At 32.6% G+C, this 27,331-nt stretch overlaps 1 protein-coding gene across 5 annotated transcripts; it reads right to left on the reverse strand.

Annotated features, from left to right (window-relative positions):
• Positions 1-12,466: 12,466 nt before the first annotated feature.
• On the reverse strand, positions 12,467-24,261 carry lama (phospholipase B domain containing lamina ancestor). Of its 5 annotated transcripts, none has more exons than XM_076488305.1 (12): positions 24,133-24,261; positions 21,363-21,566; positions 20,504-20,750; positions 20,044-20,138; positions 18,446-18,663; positions 17,732-17,826; positions 17,116-17,276; positions 14,804-14,896; positions 14,622-14,693; positions 14,212-14,364; positions 13,229-13,388; positions 12,467-12,969 (listed from the first exon to the last, which is right to left on the reverse strand). In XM_076488305.1, the coding sequence occupies exons 1-12, from the start codon at positions 24,249-24,251 to the stop codon at positions 12,799-12,801; spliced, it is 1,788 nt and encodes a 595-aa protein (XP_076344420.1). In that variant the 5' UTR covers positions 24,252-24,261; the 3' UTR covers positions 12,467-12,798. The 5 variants fall into 5 exon arrangements, with proteins under 5 accessions (XP_076344420.1, XP_076344421.1, XP_076344422.1 ...); XM_076488306.1 differs by lacking the exon at positions 24,133-24,261 and adding an exon at positions 23,700-23,883; XM_076488307.1 differs by lacking the exon at positions 24,133-24,261 and adding an exon at positions 22,866-23,841.
• Between the last annotated feature and the right edge of the window lie 3,070 nt (positions 24,262-27,331).

Raw genomic sequence — 27,331 nt, forward strand, 5'->3', positions numbered from 1 at the left:
CTATAAAAATACATGTATTTGCTATAATAACAAGTAAGCTGTCTTTAAAGCTTTATAAGCACAACAGATAAAGGGTTTTTGACTTTTAATAATGAACATTTTCAATGGGGAATCAACTTTTGTGGTACAGCTTCCACTGGAGAAACCACACATGCACAAGGGACATAAAGTGACATACTTTTATAAACATTAAACTGAAAATGTTTAACCCAAAACCCTTCTTTTCAAATATGATAAAATTATATTAAGATAAAGTAACTAACCCTTATTAATCACATCATGGATACTTACACAGGAAAAAACAGTAAGAGATATAGAAAGCATCTTTATTTTCATGTTTGAATGTATTCTGTTGAGGGGAAAATACCTATGTAAAATGAAACATAGCAGCTTATAAAACAGGCAAAGTTAGTGCTTCAAGATTTTACTACATCAATTTGTCAACATTAATAGTCTGCATCTACCAGATAGAAGCAACATCCAAAGGAAAGAAGGTGTCTGAAGTTGGAACCTTTATTAATAATAAGGTAAGGTGGGCAGGAATATAAATTAAAATAACTAGAATACAGAACTGACAAATTTTCAGGGAGTAATTAGGCCTAACTGAGATAAATTGTTTTTAGAACTTAATGAGTAATCAGGTATCTGTTCAACATTTTCCCTAGTGAAAGTTTCTATGAAGTGAGGCAACTGTCACACATGTTAAGCCTATTAAGGACACACCCAGTAAAAGTAAGACACTGATCAGCTAGGCCTCATTGTGCTGTGCTACTTGTTAACTCTTATTACATCTATGTTGCAATCTTTTACAAAACCCTAAAGAATATCTTGATGCCCTCTATAAGAGAAAAACTGCAAGAACTGAAGGATATCTTTCCCAGGAAAACAAAATTAATACAGGAAGGGTTACTAACACAGTAGCTTTATAGCATTCATTTAACAGAGAAGACAAGTCTTTCTCGTAATTGCTAAAATTCTTTAATCAACTTCCAATCTCTAAATGCATCTTTGAATTTTTAGTTTATTAGTTAATAAATCAGGTTAATAAGCAGTGTTCAGAATGGTTACTCACAGAAAATCAACAGTAGCCAAAATAATCGAGTTCAGTTGGTTTGTTTTTGAATTTTGCACAAAGGTACACGAGGGTTGTCTATGCTAGCCGTCCCTAATTTTGCAGTGTAAGACTGCAGAGAAGACAGCTAGTCATTACCACCCACTGCTAACACTTGGGCTACTTTTACCAACAAATAGAGGGGTGACCATCACATTATAACATCCTCATGGCTGAAAGGGTGAGCAAATTTGGTGTGACAGATTCAAACCCATGACCCTCAGATTATGGGTTGAGTTCCTTAATCACCTGGCCATGCTGGGCTAGTTCAGTAGGTAAAAGAATTGTAATGTGTGCCATGTAGCAATTTGTATAAAAGGTAGAAAAACTAATAAAAAAATTAAGAATGAATTCACAAATCATGTTATCATAGGCATGTTCATGTTAATAAATAAAAGCATTAATTTCCATATGGCAAGAATTATATAGGGAAAATTCCACATTCACGAGGAGTGGTTAGACTAAAGAAATAAAATTCTGAAGCACCATCGTTGTTGTGAACATATCTACTTGATGTGGAAAGTGCTATGTAGGAAACATTTTACTTTTACATGTAGTTTTACTTATTCCTTTTTTAACCATTTCTAAAGTGAAGTAGAGGGCGTTGCAGTGGCAGACACTGCAAACAGTACATGGAAGAATATACTAACACGTCTGAGAAAAACAGATGATCTTTACAATATCACAAAACTCCCTTTATATATATATAAGAAAACAAGAAATACCCATCTACGTGAGTGCTGATTGGCTGACAAGCACTGATAACATAACTATGGATTCCCCAACATACTCAGTATGGAGAAGCACTGCACTCAAACTATTGGTAGATGTTGGAGATACAAGTATTTTTTATTATTGCAAGCACAAACATGATTATTGCAAGTAGCCAATTGGACTATGTATTTTATTTATTAAATTTACTTGTATCTCACTAGAAATTTTCTTTTCACCCCTTTCAAGCCCTGGGGGAACAATTTATCACTTTATTGTATAGGCCTATATAATATATAATAATTTGGGAGTTGCAACAAGTCGTAATTTGTCTGTATGAGCGTATAGTCGTAATGTATACACCAAAATTGTAATTATTACGCTCAAATCGTAATGGTTGGCATCTCTGAAATAGCAGTCAGTTTATATCTTTTTAGGACAATTTAAAGATGTTTTCAATACAATCAGTAATATCTAAAAATACAGGACTATAAACACAACAAGTCTGTATTTGTTTAATCACATGTTTACCCAAATAGTGAAACTACTTTATGGATGAAAGGGTGAAGATGTTTGATGTAATGGGTATTTGAACCTGCAACCCTCAGATTATGAGTTAAGCACCTAACCACCTGGCCATGCTGGGCCAAATTAATCTCAGTAGGATACAAACATGTGTATTACACAGTGAGAGATGACTTCAACACAGCAACATTTAACACACGATAATAAAACTTGCCATCACTATATTATGTTACATGTTAGAGTAGCTTTTAAAATGTTAAACTTGAAAGTGTGTTGTTTTAAATACACTTGTGTGTGATAGAAACACAGTTGAGATTGTAATTAGTGTATAATCAATCTAGATGATTCTGAAAAGCAGCTAGAAGTGTGTGTAGTCTGTTAAAGTTCATTTGATAAAGTCTTACCAAACAATGATTAGTCAAGCTTGAAATGCTATCAGAACTTTATGGATTGGCTTCCATCCAGTGATTCTAAAACTAAGATACAGGACTTCATATTATCTGTACTTCAAATACATCAACAAAACTCAAAACAGAAAAGATAATCAGGATAAAAAAAAAGTTAAGCTTCTAGTATTTTTGTTCCATCTTTGTGTTTTTTAAATGATGTTTAGAAATACAAAACACAGCTTTGGATAATGTTATAACCAGACTCACTCAATGTATAAATCCAGGAAAATGTCTTTTGCTGAGGTAAAGTAGTACCAAATCACAAGGGAGAGAAGTAGGGAGTCAGTCACTCTAGAAAACAAAAAAGAAACCTTAACTATTTCAAGTAGAGTAACATCACTCACTGTGGAAAGAAATCAGACCAAGTTAATTTTTAATAACTAACATTGGAAAGTTTGCATAATAGAAATGTTATAACTGTTTTTACTACTTGTTAGTGAAGGAACATCCACAATGGCAAGCAATGTAGTCCTTCCATGAAAGTGTAACCTGGTTTAGTGACTTTAAACTTGCATAGAAACAGCAATTGCTCTAAAAAGTAATTATGGAATGATGATGACAGAATTCATCTTATACTAGCAAAAGTACTTGGCTTTGCTAAGGTCCTTAGGTTGATATTGTGTTTATGAGTAACTTAGTATGAAAGTGAAACCTACATATTAGTTGCTAAATAACATGGCATAAAAATCATTGTTGAAATGCATTGTTAGAAAAATTGAGTTTTTTTGCTAGCTTACTTCATTAAAAAGTATGTGCACACTCACATGGATAAGAAATAACCAGGTGCACACCCTTAGTGACCAATTAATATGAGTTCATAATATTAGGATTTTAGGTTCTTTGCTATTGAAGTTAAGTCAGTCACACATACACTTCCCATTATTGTTGATACATAATTTCTAACCCTGTTATTCACAAATGGCATAGGGTTCAAAAAGCAGCAAATTTTGAACTCATAATTAATATATGTCATATAAATTAAATAACTAACTCATTTATGGTACACTTGAAGACATGTAAATGATGTGGCACAAAGATAATGTTTGCTACAACCTCATGTAACTACTCTAATTCTTGAACCTGTGGAAATGGAAATAATTCTTTGGCCAACATTACCAAATTAGCAAGTTGTTAAATGCAGTTGATAATGTACCTTGATTTCTCATTTTACACCTGCTATCTGTAAAGTCCCTTAGGCAGATGTTGCCATTTTGTTTGTACTCAGAAGAGATAGAAAGGGATTGCTGGCTCTCCCAAATATGCCCAAAAATTAAGATCTGGAGATATTCTGGTGGAGAAATGAAGATGAAAAAACACTGAACTGCTGTTGAAGTCCACGAGCTTGGGGGATTTGTTCCTAAATACAGCCTAAGGTCTTATTGCTAGAAAGAAAGTGAACAGAGGTTCTCTTCAGCCAAAGAATTCTGGTTGGGCAATGTATATCCACTAGCAAAGATGGGGTACTTTAGCCTTCTCATTCTGATGTTCACTTCTCCACATCTCCTTACATTTGTGAAGGTGAGTTACTTACATTGCAAGGTTTAGCCGAGTATTTCTAACCCTCTCTGGTGTTTCTTATTTCAGTGGTTTGGTCACTAAGCCTCTTACCATAGACATTTGTGCTGTTAAAGTTCTATGTGACCAGGAGCCTTACTGCATCAACTGTGATGACTCCTACTCTTCCTATTCCAGTTCTTGTCTTAAGTGAATCAAGGATAAAAAAGTACAGTGCTCAAGAACTATTAACATCTCATCCTGAGGTACAGAAACCTTTGTCTTTCATATGGACAAAGACATTCACTCTTGAAGTAGGTGTGCAGTCTAACCTTTTTGTGCCTTTTGTCTTGAGTTTGTTGCCCTCTAAAAAGAGGAGTTGACAGGTCCACATCAACTCTTGTCTGTGTCTACCTTTATTTCTTGTGACTGCTTGGGTCCCTTTGGCCCAGAGGTGAAAAAAAAAGTTTTATGGTCATGCTCACAACCACTAGACTCACTATCTTTTATCAATTAACTTACAAATGCAGCCAAATATGTTATAAACCATTTTTGTTAGATGTAAGAAATTATTCCTAGCCCTAGGTCTCAAAGGTTTGTAATTTAACATGAAATAGTTGTGATAATTACAAGAGAAAGCAGTCATTTGTCACACTATCTTGCATGTATTAAAACTGTAAGTGATACCTTTGGAGCAACATACTATGCTTCTGTTTTCATTTTCAAATCTCCTATATAATATAAACAATTTAGTATGAGGGAAACCTGGAATATTCTTATGGTGTTCCATAAAACAGATAATTTACTGTTGAAATGGAAGGTTCTTGTATATGCAAAGTTGTAATAGTTCTGTTGGACAAAGTTCACTATATACCTCATCAAATACTGTGATAAGGTTTGTGCTGCACAAGACACAAGAGGGTCATAAATGTAAGTGTATAGTTGTGACTGATGATAGAGACCACCATTAGGAGTCAACTCTGAAACATTACACAAGCTGAAACATCAGTTTAAAACAATATACAGACCTAGCCTCCACATTAAACACCAATTTAAGTATAAGGATTCAGTGGCTAAACTATTACATTCATGGTTCATCTAGTGTCTAAAATCATGTATGTTGGTAAAACAAAATGTCACTTAAAAGCTAAAACCTGTGAATGTTTAGGAGTATCCAAGAACCAACTGTCCACTACTCAAACTCCACCACTCCTCCATTGGTACACATTCTCAAATTACAGGCCACAATATTTCATTTAATAATTTGTCATCACCACAGGACCTTCAGACATTGAACTCTACACACTGGATGAGTTATATATGAAAATTTAGAACAGGTTTAGGTCTAAAGAGCTTTGTGAATCATTAAGGACTGAGTAGTCCTTAGTCTTTTGCTACGAGTAGACTTTCCATAATGTAATGTATATATAAATAGTCCTACCTCTCCACCTACTGCTTTTCCTACTAATGATTATGTTATTATAGCTTTAGTAATAATCACCTTTGAAACAATTTTCAGGTTTTGCTGATGGAATAAATTGAGTAACAAAAGTAACAATTACTAGGAGTGAGTGTATGAAACAATGAAAGTTTACACTGCATGAAAATAAGATCTGTTAACTTGTTTTCAAAGTGAATTATGAAATGGCTTAAAATTCATATACACACATACATAAAGTAAAAAAGATTCAATTAATTGGTTTTACAGCTCAAATACTGACAAGTCTACAATCATAAGCTAATATATAAAAAGGAACACAGGTGAGGATGCACTTACTGCTTTTCTTTGTTCCCTTTATCTTTCTACCAACACATTGAGCTTCACTCAGTTTAGTCTTGGGGAAGAAAATTGTATGAAATACATATTTTGAATTTAAAACAATACAAAGATGGTTCAATCTAGGGAGATTGTTTAAATTAATAAATTATAGATTTACATATAAGTGTGTGTTTTTGAAGAAACATAAAATGAAAGTATAAAAATATTATAGTGTTTGATGTAATTAAATTCAATTGCTAGTTCATAATCCATTCTTATGTTGAAACTTGTATATAAAACCATCTACACCTAAACTTTGCTTATGGTGTTCATGTAGCTTTCATTTAGGTGATCACATAAGTGGTAATAACAAAATATTTTGTTATTCTTCCCAGTATTATTTTAAGCCTTGGGTACTAAAATATTAAATTATGACCCTATATATCATGCATAGGCAGTATTAGTAAACCATAAGCTTGCATAAGCCTAACCACAGTATTACTACTAATAAAAAGTGCTAAGTTACATAGCTGGACAGAAACAGTTAATGCTTATTGTAGCAATAGCTTCAAAAAGAAACTGAAACAATTATTAATCTTCCAGTATTATATTTGAAGTAGATAAGTTTAATGCCATTTACAGGATAAATAAACATCCATATTTGAAATGTTTCTATTAGTGGTGTTCAAAGAACGTATTATGTAAATAAAGATTATTTTATAGTACATTATCAAGCAATAAAAGTAACCTGGTGGAACACAAATTGCACCAGTTGACTTAACTTATATGTGCAACGTATTTACTGGTATGGTATGGCTACATGGTTAAGGCACTCAACTTGTAATTTGAGGGTTGCAGGTTTGAATCCCTCTCACACCAAACATGCTTGCCCTTTCAACTGTAGGAACATTATAATGTGACAGTCAATCCCACTATTTGTTGGTAGTTGGTGGTGATGACTAGCTGCTTTCCATCTAGTCTTACACTGCTAAATTAGCAATGGCTACTGCAGATAGCCCTCATGTAGCTTTGCATGAAATTTAAAAACAATTTGCTGTTGTATTCTGCTTGTGATTAAACTGTTAAGATGTCTGTCTTTACAGATGGCAGCAGGTGTGTTTTATCAATATGACACTAGTAAGTGTAATTAGTCTGCAGAATACACTGATCAAGAGTTACCTCTACTAGAACTTGATTTTGAATTGATAGATTAAAAAAGAAGTACAGGGGATCAACAAAATCCAGAACAATAGACACATCAGCAAATATTACAAAATGTGTTCTCTGTGGTGTCCCTGTAATTCTAAACATGTTTTTAGTTACAGCAGGTCCTTCTGGTTCTCTGACAGTGACACAATCAGTTACATAACTGAAAGTAAGAAAAGCTGTAAATCACCTGTGGTTCCAGACTTTTTAAAAAAGTGCACATTCAAGAGCATCAATCAACACTTAGACACCTGCAGCCCCAAAGCACAAAACATGATTGAGGTAACGAGAAGTGAACCATGAACTCCCACCCACAGTTAGATACATTAATCACTCAATCACATCCAACTCATGTGACATGAGCCAAGAGACTTGTTGATCAGATAGAGAACAACCAGCCAGCAACACTTGCTGCCTTTATAAATTTCCATAATGAGTAATGGGCCAATCTGTGTAGCAGAAAATGTAGTCCAATGACAGTGGTTTGAACTTTGGGCCCTTAAAATGTCCTAGCTGCATCACAGGAAAGCAAGCCCTTGTTTGTAGAAGAGTTACAAAAAACATTCCATTTTCTTCCCTGAACTACTCATCTAGGAATGTTATAAAAACATGAATTGAAATTTATGTTATTTCTTGGTCAATTCTTGTAGTCAGGTGAATATATACAACTTCATTTTACATGTCCTGTTATCTTGGCATTTCGTTTCTTCATTCAACAACCAACATTGCACTTTCCACTAATCCCTTGAGGTGGACTCCTGTACATGGTGAGGAGACTTCCCAGAGAAAGTTCTGTACTTTCATATTATCTCCTCTGGGATCTAGAACACCCACCTACATAGTTGCTATGTATGGCAACCCGTGAGAGAAAGGAAAGGACCCTGGTGTTTGAGGGGTCCAATCCTAACATACCACTTTTGCCTTAAATTCCTGGAGACAAGCAGTCTTGGGGTGGCAACCCCAATGGCCAATTGGCTGGTCCACTGGAGCTGAGGTCAACCAAGTTCCAGTGTTAGATGTTCAAGAGGTGTTGGACATTTTGTCCAATACTGGTGGTTGGTAAGAACAGTTGAGCACTAAAATGTGTTGTTTGTTATGGAAACCCCTCATCCAAGAAAAATATAAAGAAAAAACTACCACCCATGGACAACAGTCACCAGTCAGATTCTGTACCTTGATTTCTCATTTTGCATTCAATATCTAAGAAATCCTAAGGGCAGATGTCTTCCCCTTTCTTATGCCAAGGGGATTAGAGAAGCTTGTTGACTTCCTCCAAGTTAGTGAAAAAGGTTGCATTCAGGAAACATCTTACCATAACATACAAACCCCCCCTTGAAATTGAAGGCAATGGGGGTTACCCATTGAAGTTACTCATGCTACTTTGAATTTCTCAAGATTAGTTATAGTAGAGGGAATCATAAAGAATAGAGTTGTAGATTCTTGCTAGTTTTACCAGCCAAGACCTTTCTGCTACATCTATTCTCATGCACAGAATAATTCTACCTACTAATGCTTTAAATTTTGACATTTACATTGCCCCATAAATCTGCCACCATCAAGCCAGATTACTTAAATTGTAAGGTAAAGCCATACATTTCCAACCCTCTGTTGCTTCTGGTGCCAGCAGTTTGCTCACTCAAAGATACTATGTTGTGGATCTTTATGTGCTTGTTGTGGTGGGTGGCAGAGACCAAGGCCTCCAAGCAGTGGTGGGATTCAAAAATTTTAAGAAGGGGTTCTCTCAAGGGAAGGCCTCAATAATAACGTGAAGGCTGAAAGGAAAGACTATGCCCCCGTGGTTCATGGAGACGGCACTTCGCGCACCCCGTGTCATCTACATCGACGAGATGGGGTTCAACGTATGGACAATTAAGAAACTGACTGCATTCACTTGACGAACTTTGTCAATAATACGGTCTGTGATTTTCTCATTAAATCTTTCTTGTCGAAATGTGTGATGAAGTGTGACGCAATCAGTTTCCACGACATCAACAATTCGATGGTATAATTGAAGCCATCAACGGGTTCGCTAAGCTCAAAAATTTTTAAGAACGGGTTCGCGCGAACCCCCTGAATCCCACCACTGCCTCCAAGTGTGAACTGGATCCACTGTTAACTTAGTGGTTCAAATCCACTCAACTAAGGATGTGGAGGAGAAAGGTTTGTGTAGAGAGGCTCAGAAGTTAAGAGATTTAAAATTGAATTGTTTGCTTTGCTAACCTTCCACATCCCTTAACATGTTGGACTCATCTCAGTGTATAGCTGAAAAATCTATAAAAATAGATGTATTTATTATATTAATAAGCAAGACTGTCTTTAAATCTTTCTTTATCAGCATAACAGATAAAGGGCTTCCAATATGTAATAATGAACATTTTCCAGGGGGGGGGGGGGGGGAATCCAACTTTGGTACAATTTCCTGTACAGGAATTACATATAAAAGTGATGTAACAAAGTGACGTTTTAAATCGTTAGAAAGACCAGTACATGTTATTTTTAACTGTTTAAATCAGGGAAGTTATTATAATGTATCATGTAACACTTGGGATGGATTGACTAAATGTAAGAGATTATGGTACTCTACTTCTGTGGATCCTTATGTCTTCAATCTTGCATTTGTTTCTAATGGGTTCATCTCCTGTTACATACATTTTCAGTATGTGTAAAGTTAAAGTCTCTTAATGTGGACAGGTCAAAGTGTCATGACCTTTTACAGAATTAAGGTTCTAATTTAACTTTAGAAAGGAAATACTGAATTCAAATATTTGTCCTTCATTTGTATAAATTAAAATATTTTTTGTAATTATCCATTTTCTGCTTTCTCATCACCCCTATTTGATCCATTGAATTTAAAACAAATTACACATTTATAGCATAAAGGCATAGTGTAACTTCATAGTCAATCTTTATATCAAATCTCATTCACAAAATGTCAGTAATTCTCTTATGTTTGATTTTGAATTATTAATAACCAATAGAAAGAGAAGATAAAATAATTTATTTCCATACAAGGTTAACTTGTTATGGCAACAGTTTTGAATTATACAAGTTAATCAAAATGTTATTAGTTGGGTTCAAGAAGCTAGAGTGTCATTGAGTTCATAATCAACTATTCAAAAGTGAATGACGTTTATATAGTGCCATCATTAGAACAAATTAGGGTTAAGTTCCATCAGAGTTGAGACCAAAAATACAAGTAGACAGGTACCAGTTTCTTAAAGTTTAGACAAGTAAAAAACCAACTAAGAAATAAATGAAAGGAAATTAAATACAGAAGTCTTTTAACAAGGTACCAACATTAAGGCATCTAAAACTGCAAGCCATATATTTTCCATGTTTGTATTTAAATGGTAAGTTACACTGGTTTATTAGTTATAGGTGGTTCAAAGAGCAGTAGTCTAAAAAAATGGATCTAAACTGATAGAAGGCTTAAACTATTGAAAGTGGTAATTGGAATTTTCTGCAGTTATGAGAAAGAATGATTGCTTACATTTATTTTACTTTTTTGACAGTTTCAAGCTTGGTTAAAATGGAACAAGTTTGTATAGTGTTAATGTAGTTATTTTCTATAGAATTCAATAAAATGGTATTTATTTGGAAGGTTCTAGATATGTAAAACCTGCAAGATGGAAAATAATTGGTATATTGTGTTGCATACAGACTAGTCAAACTGACATTCTAAATACCTCATTAGAAGATATTTTTGGATATGAAAGACTTGTAAATGTTGATTAAAAGCTTAAATTATGTAGGTACACTATCATGGTTACAAAGGTTGGTCACAATGATGTATTATAAGGCAACTTCCCCATTGAAATGGTTTTAAAGTGTTTCTTGGACTTCTAATAGACTGATTTAACTGTAATGGTTTTTACCATTAATTGGTTTATTAAATATTCACAAAACAGAAATTTGATATGCAAGGAAATCAACTAGTAAAGTGGACTTAAGGCTAAGAATTTAAAGCAGCACAAAATAGAATTTGTTTTTACCTAAGAAAAACACAACATACATTACTCCCATCAGAACACCGAGAAATGAACAGACTACATGCACTGGTTCATTTAAGTCTTAAAAGAAATAATTAGTCGAGCTTGAAATATTACCAGAATATTATTGATTGGCTTCTATCATCTCACTGATCCTGAAACAGATACAGGATTTAATATTATCTTGTGCATTTACACCAATGAAACTAAAAATAAGATAGATACAAGTTATAAATAGAAACATTACATTGGATAATTTAGAGCCAAATTTAACCCAATTCTATTATGAATTTTTATTAAAGTTAAGTAACAGCAGCAAGTCTACAGATTTACAACACTAAAATCAGGGGGTTTGATTGCCCTCACACTCTGCAGGTAGTGATGTGTCTTTCCTATAAGACAATCATACATAGTATTATAGAAAGTAAAGCACTGAGTAAGGAATAGGTTTAACAAGTTATGACATGTACATTGTGCATTTAAGGAAATTACGATGCAAGCCTTCAGGTTTCTAGTTATTATAAGCGTGCGCATATTTTATATATATACACATCTATCACACAACACACTTTTGTTTACATTAGAAGAGTGCGTGCAAGTAATAGGTTGTGTTGAAAAGTTAGAAGTTATATATACATAATGACGTTTTATTATATATGATATATAGACATGAAAATAGGTCTTTGAAATAAATTAGAATAGGCTACACAGGCCTCTAGGTTTACTTTCTTTGATACTTAGTAAGTTTAACAAGTCTGTCAAAAAGTTTCTGAAACATTTCTCTACATTTTCAGGAAAAACTTCTTAAGCAGTATACTCCAGCTAACAGGCAGGATGAGGGGGTACCATCAGGAGAGTTAACACTAGTACAAGTTTTCAAACAAAAAGGGAGGAAAAGTTAAACTTGTTGTAATAGCTTAAAGTTAGTTTCTTTCCATTTACAAAGTTAAATCTTTGATAAAAAAAAATTACATTTAAACAAGGTAAAGTGTTTGTTATGTTATAGATGTTTATGTTCATGAATGGTGGTCCAAGACCACTGCTGATCAGTGAAAAACGTTTTTCATCAACATCAATGAAACTTTCCTATAACTAATGGCATGGAGATGTATTAATGCTTAATGCAAGCAAAAACCATTTAAATTGCCATCAACTGCAATACTAGTTTATTGGCTAAAAGTCCAGAACAAATTCAACAGAATAAGCAACAGTTCAAGCCTACTTTACTTTGAAATTAGTTTATTTGTCACAAAATAGAAACCTCCAATACACAAAAGTAGCCATATTTTACAGATGTAAGAAATAGTAATTATGCATTTAAGTCATTAATTATTTAGATAGTGACTTTACAATTTCTGAATCACTATGCAGGTATAGTATTGCACAGTCCAAAACACTTGTTTACTGCAGTTAAGAAATTTTATTTTATATAATACTTTGTAACAATTATTAGTATTAAACAGATTAGAAATATTTAATATCATTAACATATTGTTTAGCCTTTTATTGTTACAGTTTCCTCCATTGTTGATTCTTGACGTTGGACAAAAATGTTCACTTCCAGTGATAGACAATGGGTTCAAATACCCACAAGTCAGGATGGCCATAATGTGGTTCGTCTTTAGCAAAATCAGATTTACTCCACTGAAAGGGTGGCAGTGGATCATGAGGTGGTCCACCAATTGCAACAAATTCATACTTATGAAACAGTCTAAATGTGGTCAACTGCAAGTAGAAGAAATAATTCAAGTTATAATAGTAGCTAGTACTATAACTAGCTGAAAAACCTTGGTTGTACTTTAACAGTATATAGACAGCTAGACATACAGCCAGATTATTCCCATCCCATTCACATTCAATTATACCATTTTAAATGATGGTATTTAAATGATAATTTGTTATATTGAAGTTAGTTTAACTTAAGATGCAGTGAAGATAAAGTTAAGATCTCCACATTTAGTGTTAGTACTTTAAGTAACCCAACCTTCATGTCAGTGGCTCCATGAGATCTGTGGCCTAATGCAACAAATGGGTATGTTCCATTCTTTGGATTCAAGTCACAACGAGCTGCAATGGCATTCTCTGCACTATATGGTGGTGTACAATTACACCGAGAAAGGGGATCTTTTGTGTAGTTGTTGTATCTGTTAAAACAATTAAACTGTTTACTCCTATAAAAAGTTACCAGAATAGTTAATATTAAAGAGTGCAAGTTGTTATAAGAATTTGAATTTAGAAAAAAAGGATAGTACTTAAATTGTTGTTTGTAACATCTTGCCCAAGTTTACTTTCAAAAGGATTTTGTTTTTAATGTTCATTTACTTTGAATTGTTTTACCATGGTATTTATGGTGAAAAAGTTCAATTAATGGAAGCTTGTTGCAAGAGTACATGGCGTTTTAAGGTGTCCATAAAAATAGTCTTCCAGAATTGTTAAAACTTCTTAAATGGACAGTTATTAATGAAGTTAGTTGAAAGTAGCTTTTTGCACACTTATTTTACTAAGGAAGTAAAACTAATCTTCCCATTCATTGAGATTTAACTTGATAAAATCAATCTTGCACACATTTACCAGCATAATAAAACTTGAAAAATATGTAGTGAAAAACATTTAAACTTCATTACAAGTTCTGTAATTCTAGTGTTAGTAAAATATTTTAATGAATAAATATTCATGTCAAGAATGATCTCAGCCTTACATAATTTGGCATTAAAATAAAAATTAGTTATGACTAAAAGTTGGATGAAGAATTTAAGTTAGATTATCCATGTTGTAAAAGTTGGACTCAACTAGAGAGTAGGTTAAAAGTTAATACTAAAAATATGTGAACTGGAAAAATTGAGTTTTGTTACTTTTATCCATCTTTCTCATAGAGATGAAAGATGGGTTGCATTATTTTGTTTTAAGAATAAAGTAACTGCTAAATAGTAAACAGTTTTGACAGATAAACAGTATATATACATTCACCTCATTAGATGAATCATGCTGTCAACATCGTGAACTTTCACTTGATCACGTTTAAATATTAAAGCTCTAGGAGTATGCTCATAGCTGAACCAATCTCCATACTTTTTAACCATCTCTGCACTTCCACTCATGTTGAAGACATCAGGGAAATATCTATTCATCAACATAAGGTAGAAAGTTAAATCCTTTCTAATTGAAATTGGTAGTTGTAAGTGTAGAATTAAAACTTTCAAAACATGGAATGTATGTCAGGTTAAAAAATAAGTCTTGGTTATACATAATAGTTTACACTAACCACTGCTTACTTAAACATCATTATAAATAAAAAGAGTAAATAGATGTGTACAGATAGTATAAAAATAAAGATAAGCCCTAATATTTTACCATAATATCTAATAGAAGTAACTTACGGAGTATTATAACTGGCCCAGTAACCATTCTTCATAAACACTTCTGTAACATCTGCACTTGCTATATAACCCCTAGAAAAAGGAATTAGGGCAGTTAATGTTAGTATAATAGTGTAACTAAACTGAGTAAGTAGTTGTATTAATTATGTAATATTAAATGTAAACTTCAAGAAGTTACTTACGGTAGTTGCTCCAATACCCAGAGAAGCCCAGGGGAAATCAGTTTCCCTGGTTTAAACAATTTATAATCTACTATCATCCACTGGTTGTTATACCTGTTAGATGAGAATTGTAAGAGAGTCAGTTTAAGTGTAAGTAACTTGCACAAAAATAGAAAGTGGCATTTGAAATCTGAATAACTTTTAGTAATGGGTCAGATAACTGAATTTGACTAAAATATTGAAAGTACTGCTAATTAGTTTCCTAAAAGTATCAAAAATTTATAAAGTAAACAGACACCAAAATATTGAGCTTAACAATAGTGTATGAAGTTAGCAGTTTTCAGTGTGAAGAAACTGAAAAACATGGAGATATTAAGTATACTTTAACTACTAGTCATCTGGAGAAAGTTGAAATGTTATGCAGACTGAGGTGCTAAGATGAATTACTAGTCATACCACAGATTCAAGTGACTTTTAAACAATTACAGTAGTTTTGTCCAGAAGCAGAACCTATTAGAAATTTATTAGAAGTTGTACAATTAAGAGTAGAGAACAGTTTAATTTAGTGTACAAAATTAGCTTCATCAGTGGTAGAATCAGAGACAATTAAGGGACATCTTCACAAATGTGATGGTGCTAAAGCAGAAGTAGTGGATGAATCAAGACTGAAGTGGTGCTAAAGGAATTTAGAAAATAAAGCAATAAGATTTTACCATTTGGAAAGTTAAGGCAAAAGAAAGCAAATAAATGGGAAAGGTGAATAAAAAAAAAGTTTAATAAATAGAAGTAAATTATAGATCTTGAAAGATCAGTTAAGTGTTTCCCAAAAGAATTTTTTTATTGAAAAGAGAACTTTGCTTTTAATCCTTAATTTTAAGTAAAGGTTAAATTAAAATACAAGTTCATTAGGAAACAAGTTAAAATGTTTGGTTGAAAAAGTGAGCCTCAAAAGAGAAGTAGAGGTTAATTTGTAGTTGTACAAGAAACTATAGTATGGGATTTAAGATCATATCAAAAAGAAAATGCATTAAAAATATGGAAGAGGTTTTCATAAATATTTACTATGGATTAAGATAGTTAAAAAATATTTAAATGTTAGCCTTACAAGTGTCCTCTATATTCCAAGAGGAAACAACTTAGAATTTCAAAGTAAAAGGGTAAAAATTTAAAAAGGAACTTCATGAACTGGAATTAGTATTAATCAAAGTCTGAAAGTAAGGAGATCCAACATTTTACAAGGATATGCATGTTATGCAGCAGAGAAAGTTAAAATTTTATCATAAGATTGTTATTTTCAGGCAAGTAAAAATATGAACGTAGAAGAATTATTGAATAATGTATTTGTATCTTAGAACAGTAGGTACAGGTATTAAACACCTACCAATAAAAGCAGAAAACAACCTTCCAAGATTTGTTTCAAGTGGGTTTCTCATCATGAAAAACCCAATTAGTCACATTTTAGACATGTGAAAAACTAAGTAATTTTGTTCATAAAAAAGGCAATATAAAACAAATCAAATCTTTGAAATAAGAGATGGTTTCAGCTTATAGCACTATTGATGGTTTAAAATAGTAAATATCAAATCAAGAAGTTTAAACTATTTAGAAAGTACTTTAGTAATTACTTGAAACAAAAGTGCAAAGTTTGTGTTTCATAACAGATATAGTTAAGATTAGAATTAAATTAAATCCAATAAAGTTTACACATTTATTATGGCCCATATAAAAACACTGAATAGTTTGAATTAAACCTAATAATTCAGATTAAGTAATTAAATATTTAGTTGAAAAGGACCCATATTTAAAAAGTTGATTTCCTCTTTAAGTCAGACAAAAACTATAGATTTAGAATTAATCAAACAGTTGTAAAGAACTAGAACACTAAAGTACAAAAATGAATATTAACTTTTCTCTGAAATAAAACAGATAACATTTTAATATAGACCAAGTTGTAACTGATAAATACATTAAAAATGTCAGAATGTACTTGTGTTCAAGAATAAAAACGTTTCTACAAACAAATAGCACATCTTACAATTATTTACATTTTAGAATTTTTGTAAAGATTTCTTTAAAATGGTGTAGGATATTTAAGAATTCAAATTAGGAGTTAAAGTTTGAAAACCTTTAGAGATATTTGACAATTAAGTTTCTACATGTTTATTACAAGTATTGTGTACCCATACAATTTTGGGTACTGTTCACAAACAAGCCTACAAATTTGAGACTACTTTAAAAACAAGTACCATTTAAAGAAAATTTGTTAGTGTGCACAAGAGATTTTTCAAAGTTACAAAATCAGGAGATATACTGAAAACATTAAAAATACTTGCGTTCCACTGTTGAACTTTTTAAACCAGTGGACCCATTCAGCTCCAGTATTGGACATCCTGTTAGCAACTAGGTTACGGATCCACTCCAACACTGTGCCTTCAGGTTGAACATACTTCCATAGACTAGAGTTATTATTACCTATTGTAGTTTCCAGAGCAGCCTAAGATATGAAAAACATTGATAAATAATTACATTGGTAGTTCATTTTAAAATCTTTCTTAGGTTACTTTTTAAAAAGTATCCTTAAGCAAAACATTTCCACCTTGTAAATGAAGACAATTAAAACACTACAATACATACTATTGTAAGTGTGGGAAATAGTAAAATTCCCTACACAACCAATTTCTGTAATAAGTGGAGAAACAAGTGTGAAATAAAGTTACAGTTGTATTTATAAAACTAGTGGAAGTCAGAAAATGTTAGGACAAGTAGATAAATTCTGATAGTCTTATGAAGGAAGTAACTAATGGCTTAGTGGAAGTAGCATCAACTTATGATGCATTAAATAGTTTTTACAGTATTTAAAACTAAAACATTAGAAGAGACATCTATAGACAAACTGCCAATTATGCTGTATTTTAGATATGTTATGAACAATTTAAATTTTATTCTCACCAGTCCTGAGGAAATAAGATAAAAGTCATCTCCTGAAAGGATCATTCCTGGTGATGATGAGAAAGAAGCAGTGTGACCTGGCACCAGAGGACTTCCTGTAAAAAACAGGAGTACATGTTTTTAAAGAAAATGTTTGGGTATAAACACATTCTATACAATATTAAAAAACTTATTTACACAGAAAAGTGCTTCCTAATGAAGAGTTTATAAAGATACTTAGCCAATATGCACAAAAATGTTAAAGAACATGTTCAAGCAAATTAACAAGTGTCAAGGTTTAAAACTGAATGTTAAAGTGCATCTCTTTGGAAGCAAACTTGTCATTGGAACAGAGTAATTAAAGTTTCTACATGTGCTAATGGAACAGGTAGACCTTAACATTAAAAAAAGGTAAACATTTGCAGTATCTAGTTACAAAAGGTACAAATCTTATAGGCTGTTATACAACCAATTCTGGCAATTTCAGACTAGACATTACAAAATAAGCTAATATATAGTAACTTTCTATAGCAAAAATGCAAAGTTTGTTACATACAATGATCATTTATGTGGGAATAACTTGAAACAAAGACTACATACACATTTACTATAACAGGAGTGACTTTGAATGTTACACATTCCAAGCTTGTGCCAATTTAGTATTACTTAGTTACATTTACAATTATTCTGGACCTTGAGAATAAGCCTACAAACTAAAAAGATATGAACACCTACCTTTCTGAGGAGAAAGGTGAATTTGCAAGCTATATTTTTTCAGTATTCTCAACATAGTACTGTAGCTAGTCCATGTATCATGAGCAACATACAGATCTTTATTACCATTCAAAAGTTTGATAAGAGCTGAGCACGATCCTTCCCCAACCTTCCGTCTCGAGACCTTTTTATTTAATACAACTTCTAGGTCTTCCAAGTCACCACAGACATTAAAGAACCTGGAAGAGAATAGATAGGTAGTAAGGTTTGGAACCACTTTGTTATAGAAAAGTTTAAAGTACAAATTAAAATGTATTAAAAGGTAATAGCTTTAAGTTGATACTACTGAATATATAGTGGGATTATTCAAGTCATTAACAAGTTAGCTTTGATTTAAATAAAAATGGATACAACATTAATAGAAGTTTCACATTAATTTTAAATAACTTAAGCCATATTAACCCAGGAATATTATGCCAACTTTCACTTTATACTTAAATCTTAAGCAGGATTTAAAGATAAGAGAACTATTGGCTTATTTTGGGCATAAATATCTTAAAATCATCCCACATCATTGATGTGCAAGAAGCTCTTAAAGTTAGTTATATTCAACATTTAAGAGAGATTCAAGAGGCTAACCAACCTATTGGCAAGACTTATTTTCATCTAAGATATCTTACCTTGGGATGATTTGTCTGGAATCTTACCATCTTGAACATTAAAATAAAAAGATACAACTATTCTCTTAAACAGAAAATGATGAGAGGATTAACAAATGTACTACAAAAGCAGTTAGAGAGTTTAGTCAAACTAGATAAAAGGTTAGTGGTGCACCTGAAGGCCAAATTCCTGGATCATTGTTATTTTTAATTTACAATTTATTGATCATTACTTAAATATTTAAGTTGTTAGTAGTAAAGTCTTGGCTGTTGCCTTTAAAGAGGCTTCAGAGTTAGAAAGTTCAGTAAATGAACATCAGATAGGTTTTAATTACAAGCCATGTGCACCATTCTACATTTATAATGTAAAACAGAACAAAACCTTGGCATTACAGAGGTAAGATTTTGGTGCAACAGTTTGTCTATATCTATTAAAAGCTGTGTGTTGTTGCTAGTAGAAAGGTAAACATTTTAGATAGCATCTACAAGTTACTGTTTTGGGTAACTAGGTCAGTGGTTGTGGATATTGGGGCCAGTGCTTGGGGTTCCTGCCTTTAAGATTGGTGAAAAGGAGTTGTTACAGTTATACCTGGGATGAACAAGGTTTCTTCATATGAAAAGAAATCTATAAAGTTACTCTTGAAAGGGGTTAGGATTATATGGTGTTTAATATTATAACTGGAATCAAGTGTTAAAGCATTATATTTTAATATTTAACAGTAAGGAGTAGGAACAAGTTTTAGCAATGTAAGAGTCATATCCAGCCAAAAGTCTTCTGAAATGGTTGTTGGCCTCAGATTAGTTGGTTGCCTTTATGTTTTAGAGATAGCAAGTTTAAAATTAAGAGCTTGATAAGCATGAATGTTTTAGATTATTAGTATTAAATACAAATTCTACAAGAACAATTTCAAGATCTCTTCCATAACAAAGATCCTATGCAGGAATAGAACAACAACTCACATAATTCCAATCACATCCACATTAGTCCTAGGTTTAGTAGGAGCTTTCAAGTAACCATCTTCAATGCCACTTATCTGTTCCAGAACAAGAGCTACCTGCAAATAACAAGGGAAACTATGAAGAAATTGATATTAAGCTATATTTAAAAGTTTAAAAAATCAAAGAGCAAGTGAGGTTCAATAGAAAGTTAAAAAAAGAATCAAAGAGCAAGTAATGTAGGTAGTAAAAAGTACTCAATTACAAAGTTTTGCCAGTGTATTTTAGTAGGAAAATTTTAATGTCCAAACTCTGGAAAGAAAAAGCCAACAAATTTAAATTAAACTATATTTAAGGAACTGCAACAGCTAGTCTTAGTAAATCAAAGATGTTTGAAAGTGGGTTCAAATTAACAGTTTTCTGTCATAAGAAAGTTATAATACAAGAATTTAATCCACACTGAATTTAGACAAATGTTCCTCACTTGATGCCAGTAACTCCAGGTATTTCTATAGAGAGCAATGTTATCATTCATATAATTTATATTTGTCTGCAGAAATTGTCTCAGTTGCTGACAATATTCCATTTCTCCATCACAATAATCAGCAACAGTGTTTCTCCAATGGTTCTTGATGAGAGTTCTTGTTAGGTATCCTTCTAATAATCCAGCTGCATAAACTTGCACAGAATCTTTCCATGTTCCATTTGTCGATATTTGAAGGTAGGACCACCTGAAATTTACGATTATTTTACCTTGTGCATTATGAACTGTTGGAATGTTTTGTACAGAATAGGAGTTGAGGTGTTAAGTGTTATGTATATTTTCACTGGTTTAGCAGTAGCTAAAGGGAGATTAGAAGTGTAATAATTAGGTATTAGTTGTCAGCTAGAGTCAAAACAGGAAGTATTTAGTAATTGCATCTAATTTATTTAGCACATTTGTTACTGCTCAATTTACAAGAAATATTGCAAGCTAGTTAAGCTTAGTGCAGTAATGTTGAAGCTGCCAAGTGTTAAGAAATACAAGATCTAGATTTATCATTTTTTATTGATTAAAAATGATTAAGCACTGGAACTCAAACAATACCAATACTGTAGGTAGTCTACCTAACAGAAACTCCTACAGTTTAAATTTCAATTAGATGTTTGTCAATTTTAGAAGTTGTAACAAACAAAATTAATGTAAAGGTTAGAGATGTAGTGAAAGAAAAGTTTATTTCTGAAGGGTAGAAACATTACTTTGAATTTTAGTTTAAATAACTCAACAGTCCAGAGTCATTCACATTATTAAATTAAATACATACAACTAGTAAGAAGAAACTGAAGTCAAGCCACCAACTCACCCAGTCTTAAAAATTTCATCTGTAAAAGTTGCCCAGGCAACAGAGTCATTTCTAATGTTTTCATGAATATGGTACCATCCAGTAGAAGGGTCAAAGGTAACTGAAGCATATGTGGTAGCATTGACATTTTTATGCAGACCAAAACAGATGATTAACAAATAGAAGTGTTGTTTTGTAATGGGCATGGCAGTAATTTGGAAAAATCTAAAAGATAAAAGCTATTTTAGATATTAGTACAGACAAAATATAACTACATCTTTAAAATGACAGTGGTTAGGATACAACAAGTTATTATAAAAAGAAAAATGTTAATTGGGTTTAATTTTTATGTTGCCATAGACAATATAAGTATTATGGTACCACCATTTGATTACATGGAAAAATGGCCATGATTATTAAAACATCCAGTTTAAGAAGTTCACTAATCTTCAGGTACTAGTTCACCATACAATGATTTATTAATAGAATAATGTCAGTAAATAATGTTTAGTAGTTTAATAAGAAAATGTTAAAAACTGCAGATATTGGATAGTTATATGAACAAAAAACAGGAAGTTACTACAATAAAGCACAGTTTATGCCTGATAAACTCAGATTGCAAGTCATATGTAACACTTTCTTCAATTGACTGTTGAAGATAATTCAGTTTTAAAAACAACCATTTTTAAACTTGTTTAAAAAGAGAAGGTGTGGAACATTCATGTTGTACATTACATTTACTTTGATTAAAGAAACTATAAAATCAGGTGTAAGTATAAGTTAAAGAGACTGGCTTTAAGACATACCAAGAAAATAAGGTAATGTACACAAGTTTTATTTCAAGATATCAGTACAGTTTTTGTAAGACTAACCTTACTAGAATGAAAAACATTAAGTTTATAAACAAAAATGTTAAAGTTGTAGTAGAGCAATATGTATCACTAAAGATAGTACTTTAAGGTTGAAGTCCTGAAAACATGCAAAGTGACAAGACCTCATACACTCAGTACAGTGGGATTTACTGTCAGCTGACCTCTGAAAATAGTACAGAAGAAATAAATGTCCAAAGTACACTGAAACTTAACCATCAAACTATTTGATTTAGTAAATACAAACATGTTTAATATATGTACATATACACACTTTAAAAAGACACTAAATTAAACCACTGTTAGGATGATTGCAGGTTCCAACAGAGAAAAGCTGAAAATAAAGGGGTGGAACAGTCCTGCTATGTGGACTATTCTGAGATACTTCATAACATTAAGATGTTCACTTTTACTGCAGGGTTAAAAATAAACATTGGATTTTCCTCTAACCTTAGAATCAAAGTTAAAGGTTTTAAAACAAGTTGCTTAAAAATCAGTTTTCTAAAATGTTGTAGAATATAGATTTATCAACCTCTGTTTATTCTAATTTTGTTAAGAATTTAAAAAAGCATATTAATGTATAATAATTTGCATATTGTGACAACCATTCTTTCACTATGTTTTAGAAGATTAAAGAAACAATGACAAATATTACCTGCTTATATAATAAAGCTAACACATTTAGCCTAGCTTTACAGACAGTACAGGTGGGAAGAAAACAACAACTTCTATTTCAGCCACTAATTAAGACAAACTTGTAGTTCTTGATGTCCTGATCTACCCAACAGGAAGTCTAGTAGAAATAGGTTCAAGATGATTTTAAGGGAAATGAGGGTTATACAAATAAACTTTTAATGGAGGAATATACAAGGAGTATATTTAAAGTTAGAGGACATCCAAAGAAATCATCACATAGATGGTATTAACTTTTGTTCCCTACTCCAACACAAGACAGGCAATAATGTAGTTTGTTTAATTAACTGAGAGTTAAACACCATCAGCCTCACAAACCCTTTAGATAAGTTAGCGTTGGTAGAAGTGGAAACCTGTAACATTGTTTAAGAGTTGACAGTAATGGAATATACAATTTACGTAGATATAGAATAAAAGTAGCATTTTACGATTCTCTCCCCCGCAGTAGGGGGTGGGAGGAGTAGGTAGCTTTGAATAACCCAATAACATTTAGTCAAATACTCGAGGAAAGTATAGCAGCTCTTAAAGTAAACGTTACTACAAAATGTTCTCTTCACACAAGAAACTACTGAAGTTGGATAAAAGCTCTTCCACTATTATGTAGAAACCTTAAACTAAAAGGGCCAATGAATGAAAGTGAGGATTACATAATTTTTAACTACCTACACAAAACGAATAGAGAATTAAAATTACTGGTTCTTCTACCCTAATTTAGGAAAGCAGTTGAATACTTGTTATCAAGTATTTGAATTAACGAGTTACAATAATTGAAAACCTAACATTAAAAAACATCTACCTAATATTTATATTTCACTTCACAGATCCCACATTCCTCACCAATTCAAATACTTCTAACACACCACACTTAAAACTGAACTTTGATACACACACGCGTTCACTAACTTTATAAGAAACATCCGAGTGAACTATGGGTAGATAGAGACGCTGGGAGTGAATTGTGATTTGAAGTAACTGAAAGTGGTGGATGGTCAGCATATATTTATTTATTTAATTTTAAATGTATAAAAAATATAATTAATTTTGGGCATTATGTAATAATATGCAAATACCAAACAACACAGGCTTTATAATGAATAAGACAACGACACGAAATAAAAACACTTCAAAAACACGAATCAAAACATTCTAATCTAACATTAAAGAAAACAAACAAACCCGACAACGTACTAAGTATGCATATAAATGTTACATAACTAAAATGTACCGACCTCTTTACAGGTACTTTCAAAACGTTGGCACATAAATACAATACATTTATATTCGGAACAAAACCATTTCTTTTGCCCTCCCCCACCCCTCCCTTATGCACACACACACACTCAAACATCCTACGTTCTTGTCGGTAGGTCGTGTCAGCCAAGCTAACCAATTTCTCACATATATATATATATATATATATGTACTATATTTAAAGTATTGAGGTAATGATTTGATTTGTTAGGTTTTTTTCATGATCTTAATGTGCCTGATTAAGCATAAATTATCAAAAAGAACTAAAACAACAGCATATTATGTGATATCTTTATTTCGGATATTCGTAGAAAATAACCTAAAGGCCTGGGTAAAATAATATGTGCTTACTGTCTCCCTCCACTTCCTTTTTTTCGAGGCGCCTCTCCCAGCTTTCTTGGATATTTTTTTATTTTTATTTTTTAATTATTATGTTGATCATACAAAGGAACAAATTAATTTTGACCTTTTTCTTTATTTAACATAAATTTTGTATCATTTTGATGGAAAATGAAACGAAGAAGACTCATGTTTGACATGGACCATTTGAAAACAAGCTGAATTATTTGAAAATGGACAAATATTTCCTTTTAAAGAGATAGTTTTTTTTAAATCTTCCTTTTTTTAGTACGTTGATTTTTTAATTGACCATGTATTACTATCATTAAAGGAAAGTTGACTGCTTTAGTCAGTTACAACTCGTAAAGCTAAGTATGGCCAAGTAGTTAGGATGCTCAACTTGCAATTTCAGGGTTGCGGGTTCAAATCCACGCTACACCAAACACGCTCGCCCTTTCAGCCATGGAGGCGTTATAATATGACAGTCAATCCCACAATTTGTTGGTAAAAGAGTAGTTCACAGGTTGGCGGTGGGTGGTGATGACTAGCTGCCTTCTCTCTAGTCTGAAAATGCTAAATTAGGGACGACTAGGGCAGATAGCCCTCGTGTAGCTTTGCGCGAAACTCAAAAACAAACAATCAACTCGTAAAATACGGGTAAAATATTAATGGTAAGAAAGAAGAGCAGATGTTCACTGTTACTGCAGTTAAAGAAAACCTTTGGCTCGAGCGTCATCTATCTTAAAATAAAAAAAGTACAAAAACTTGGTGATTGTTCGATCTGTTATTTAATTTTAATATTTTCGTTGCCTGCTTGGTTTTAACTAAATTTGTCTTTAAGTTAAATTTACTAATTAAACAGCGTCTGATTTTATACATTAACTACTGTAGTGTTCAGAAAATGTACTGAAAAGTGTGTGAGAATATAAAACAACTAAAATAAAACCATTCTAGTTGTTTTCTTTTTTTTTTTCTGAAACATGTTGTATTACGTGATCAGTATATTTATTGTTTCTGTTACATGTTTAAAGTAGCGGTTAGGCCCCGCAAAACATAAGATTCATCAAATAGTGATTTGAATATTATAATGTTGTGTGCTTGTGACTTCTTGGTTAACAACAAACACATACAAGATGAAAACATCTGGAACTAGTAAAAGAGAGAGAATGTGAAACGAAATATTTACTGGTTCTATCTCTCTCATCAGTGTAATGGGAGTTTTCCTCCTATAATTGCCCTCAAGTGGCTCAGCGGTTTATCTGCGGACGTACAACGCTAAAAACCGAGTTTCGATACCCGTAGTGGGCAGAGCACAGATAGCTCATTGTTTAGCTTTGAGCTTAATTCAACAACAACAACCGCCTATAATCTATACGAAAAATAAAATGAAATTATCATAATTAAATCATACCATGTAAACGAAAACGATTTTGTTCCTTTGTTTCAACAATAATGTTATAAAAGCTCACAATATCTTAAACACAAAATCGGTACAATGCCTACATTTTCCAAGAGCTTATGCTTTAATAAGTTAATAAAGGTTTGCTAATTTGCGAGTGATAACTGAAACCAAGTCAGACTGCTCACGAAATGTGCATCACTCACGTGACATCAAACAACTCGTGCTTGAACACAGATGCCATTACAGATTACAAGATTCGCCAATAGAAGACACAGATGTCTATTTCGAGATATCACGAATTAAATCGCACCTATCTCTCCTATAAGAAAACATGTTTAATGGATCCAATCCCACGTGCAGCTAAGGTAATAACTTATGTTGCTTATCCAGCATCCAAACAGAACTTACCAATTCCGAAAAAGTTGCATATTAACTAATGGATTATCACACATATGGCCATATATTATTGTAAGCTACGTATGTGGTTAGCACTGAATTGATCAGGTCAATTTCAAGCACTTTGTAAGCACTCTCAGGACGTTTTTCAAACACTTTTTTGGAAGCTAAAATATATACCCATATCAATCGGATTCCACTGAAAGTTTATAGAATTTTTATTTATTTCTTTAACATATAGGTGGAGACTAAAAATAAAATAATGTACTCAACACCGCAATATGCATTTAAAGCTAGATATATCGATATATTCTGCTATTATAATATGTTCAAGTACTTTTGCATGAAAAAAAAACTTTTCTAACACTTGCAAGCCCTTAAAATTCCATTCTCAATTTCAAGAATTTTTTAAAGATGGGTATGCACCCTATACGTAGCTTGTGGACCAGCCGGTTCTTGTGTGCATGATGTTACTGCCAATAGGGCCCTTACATTAGGGCGCTCGACTCGTAATCTGAGGGTCGCGGGTTCGAATCCTCGTCGCACCACACATGTTCATCCTTTCAGCTGTGGGGGCGTTATTACGTGACGATCAATGCCACTATTAGTCTTTAAAAGAGTAGCCCAAGAATTGACTTTGGGTGGTGATAACTAACTAACTGCCTTCCCTCTAGTCTTACACTACTAAATCAGGGACGGCTAGCGCAGATGGCTCTCGTGTAGCTTTGCTCGAAATTTTAATGCAAAGCAAACAAACAATACTGCCAATAAATAAATAAATGAATAGTGCTCCGCACTTTGGGACCATAGATGTGTTAGAGTGGTTTAACCAAGAGCTGGTGGTGGATGCAATTGACCGAGTGTATTTTTCCTAGCCTATTAGTTCAGTAGCTTTAGGTAGATATGAAAATAAGCATATTTAACGTTGACTTGTTTGTTATATCAGTATCTGAAGATGGTAACAGTTATACCAGTTTCGAGGAATAAGTTATACTGTTGTACAATTGCATTCCTATTGTTACTTTGTATGTAGGGGCCAA

The sequence above is a fragment of the Tachypleus tridentatus genome, chromosome 2, assembly GCF_004210375.1.
Source record: "Tachypleus tridentatus isolate NWPU-2018 chromosome 2, ASM421037v1, whole genome shotgun sequence".
Lineage (NCBI taxonomy): Eukaryota > Metazoa > Arthropoda > Merostomata > Xiphosura > Limulidae > Tachypleus > Tachypleus tridentatus.

Excerpts from the sequence above, each read along its gene's own strand:
- lama (XM_076488305.1), bottom strand. The coding sequence starts at position 24,251 with ATGTTTGAGTGTGTGTGTGTGCATAAGGGAGGGGTGGGGGAGGGCAAA. Across the intron at positions 20,751-21,362 it reads GATGAAATTTTTAAGACTGG|GTGGTCCTACCTTCAAATAT; the intron begins GTGAGTTGGTGG and ends CGTAAATTTCAG. Across the intron at positions 14,694-14,803 it reads TGGGTATTGGAGCAACTACC|GGGTTATATAGCAAGTGCAG; the intron begins GTAAGTAACTTC and ends TCCTTTTTCTAG.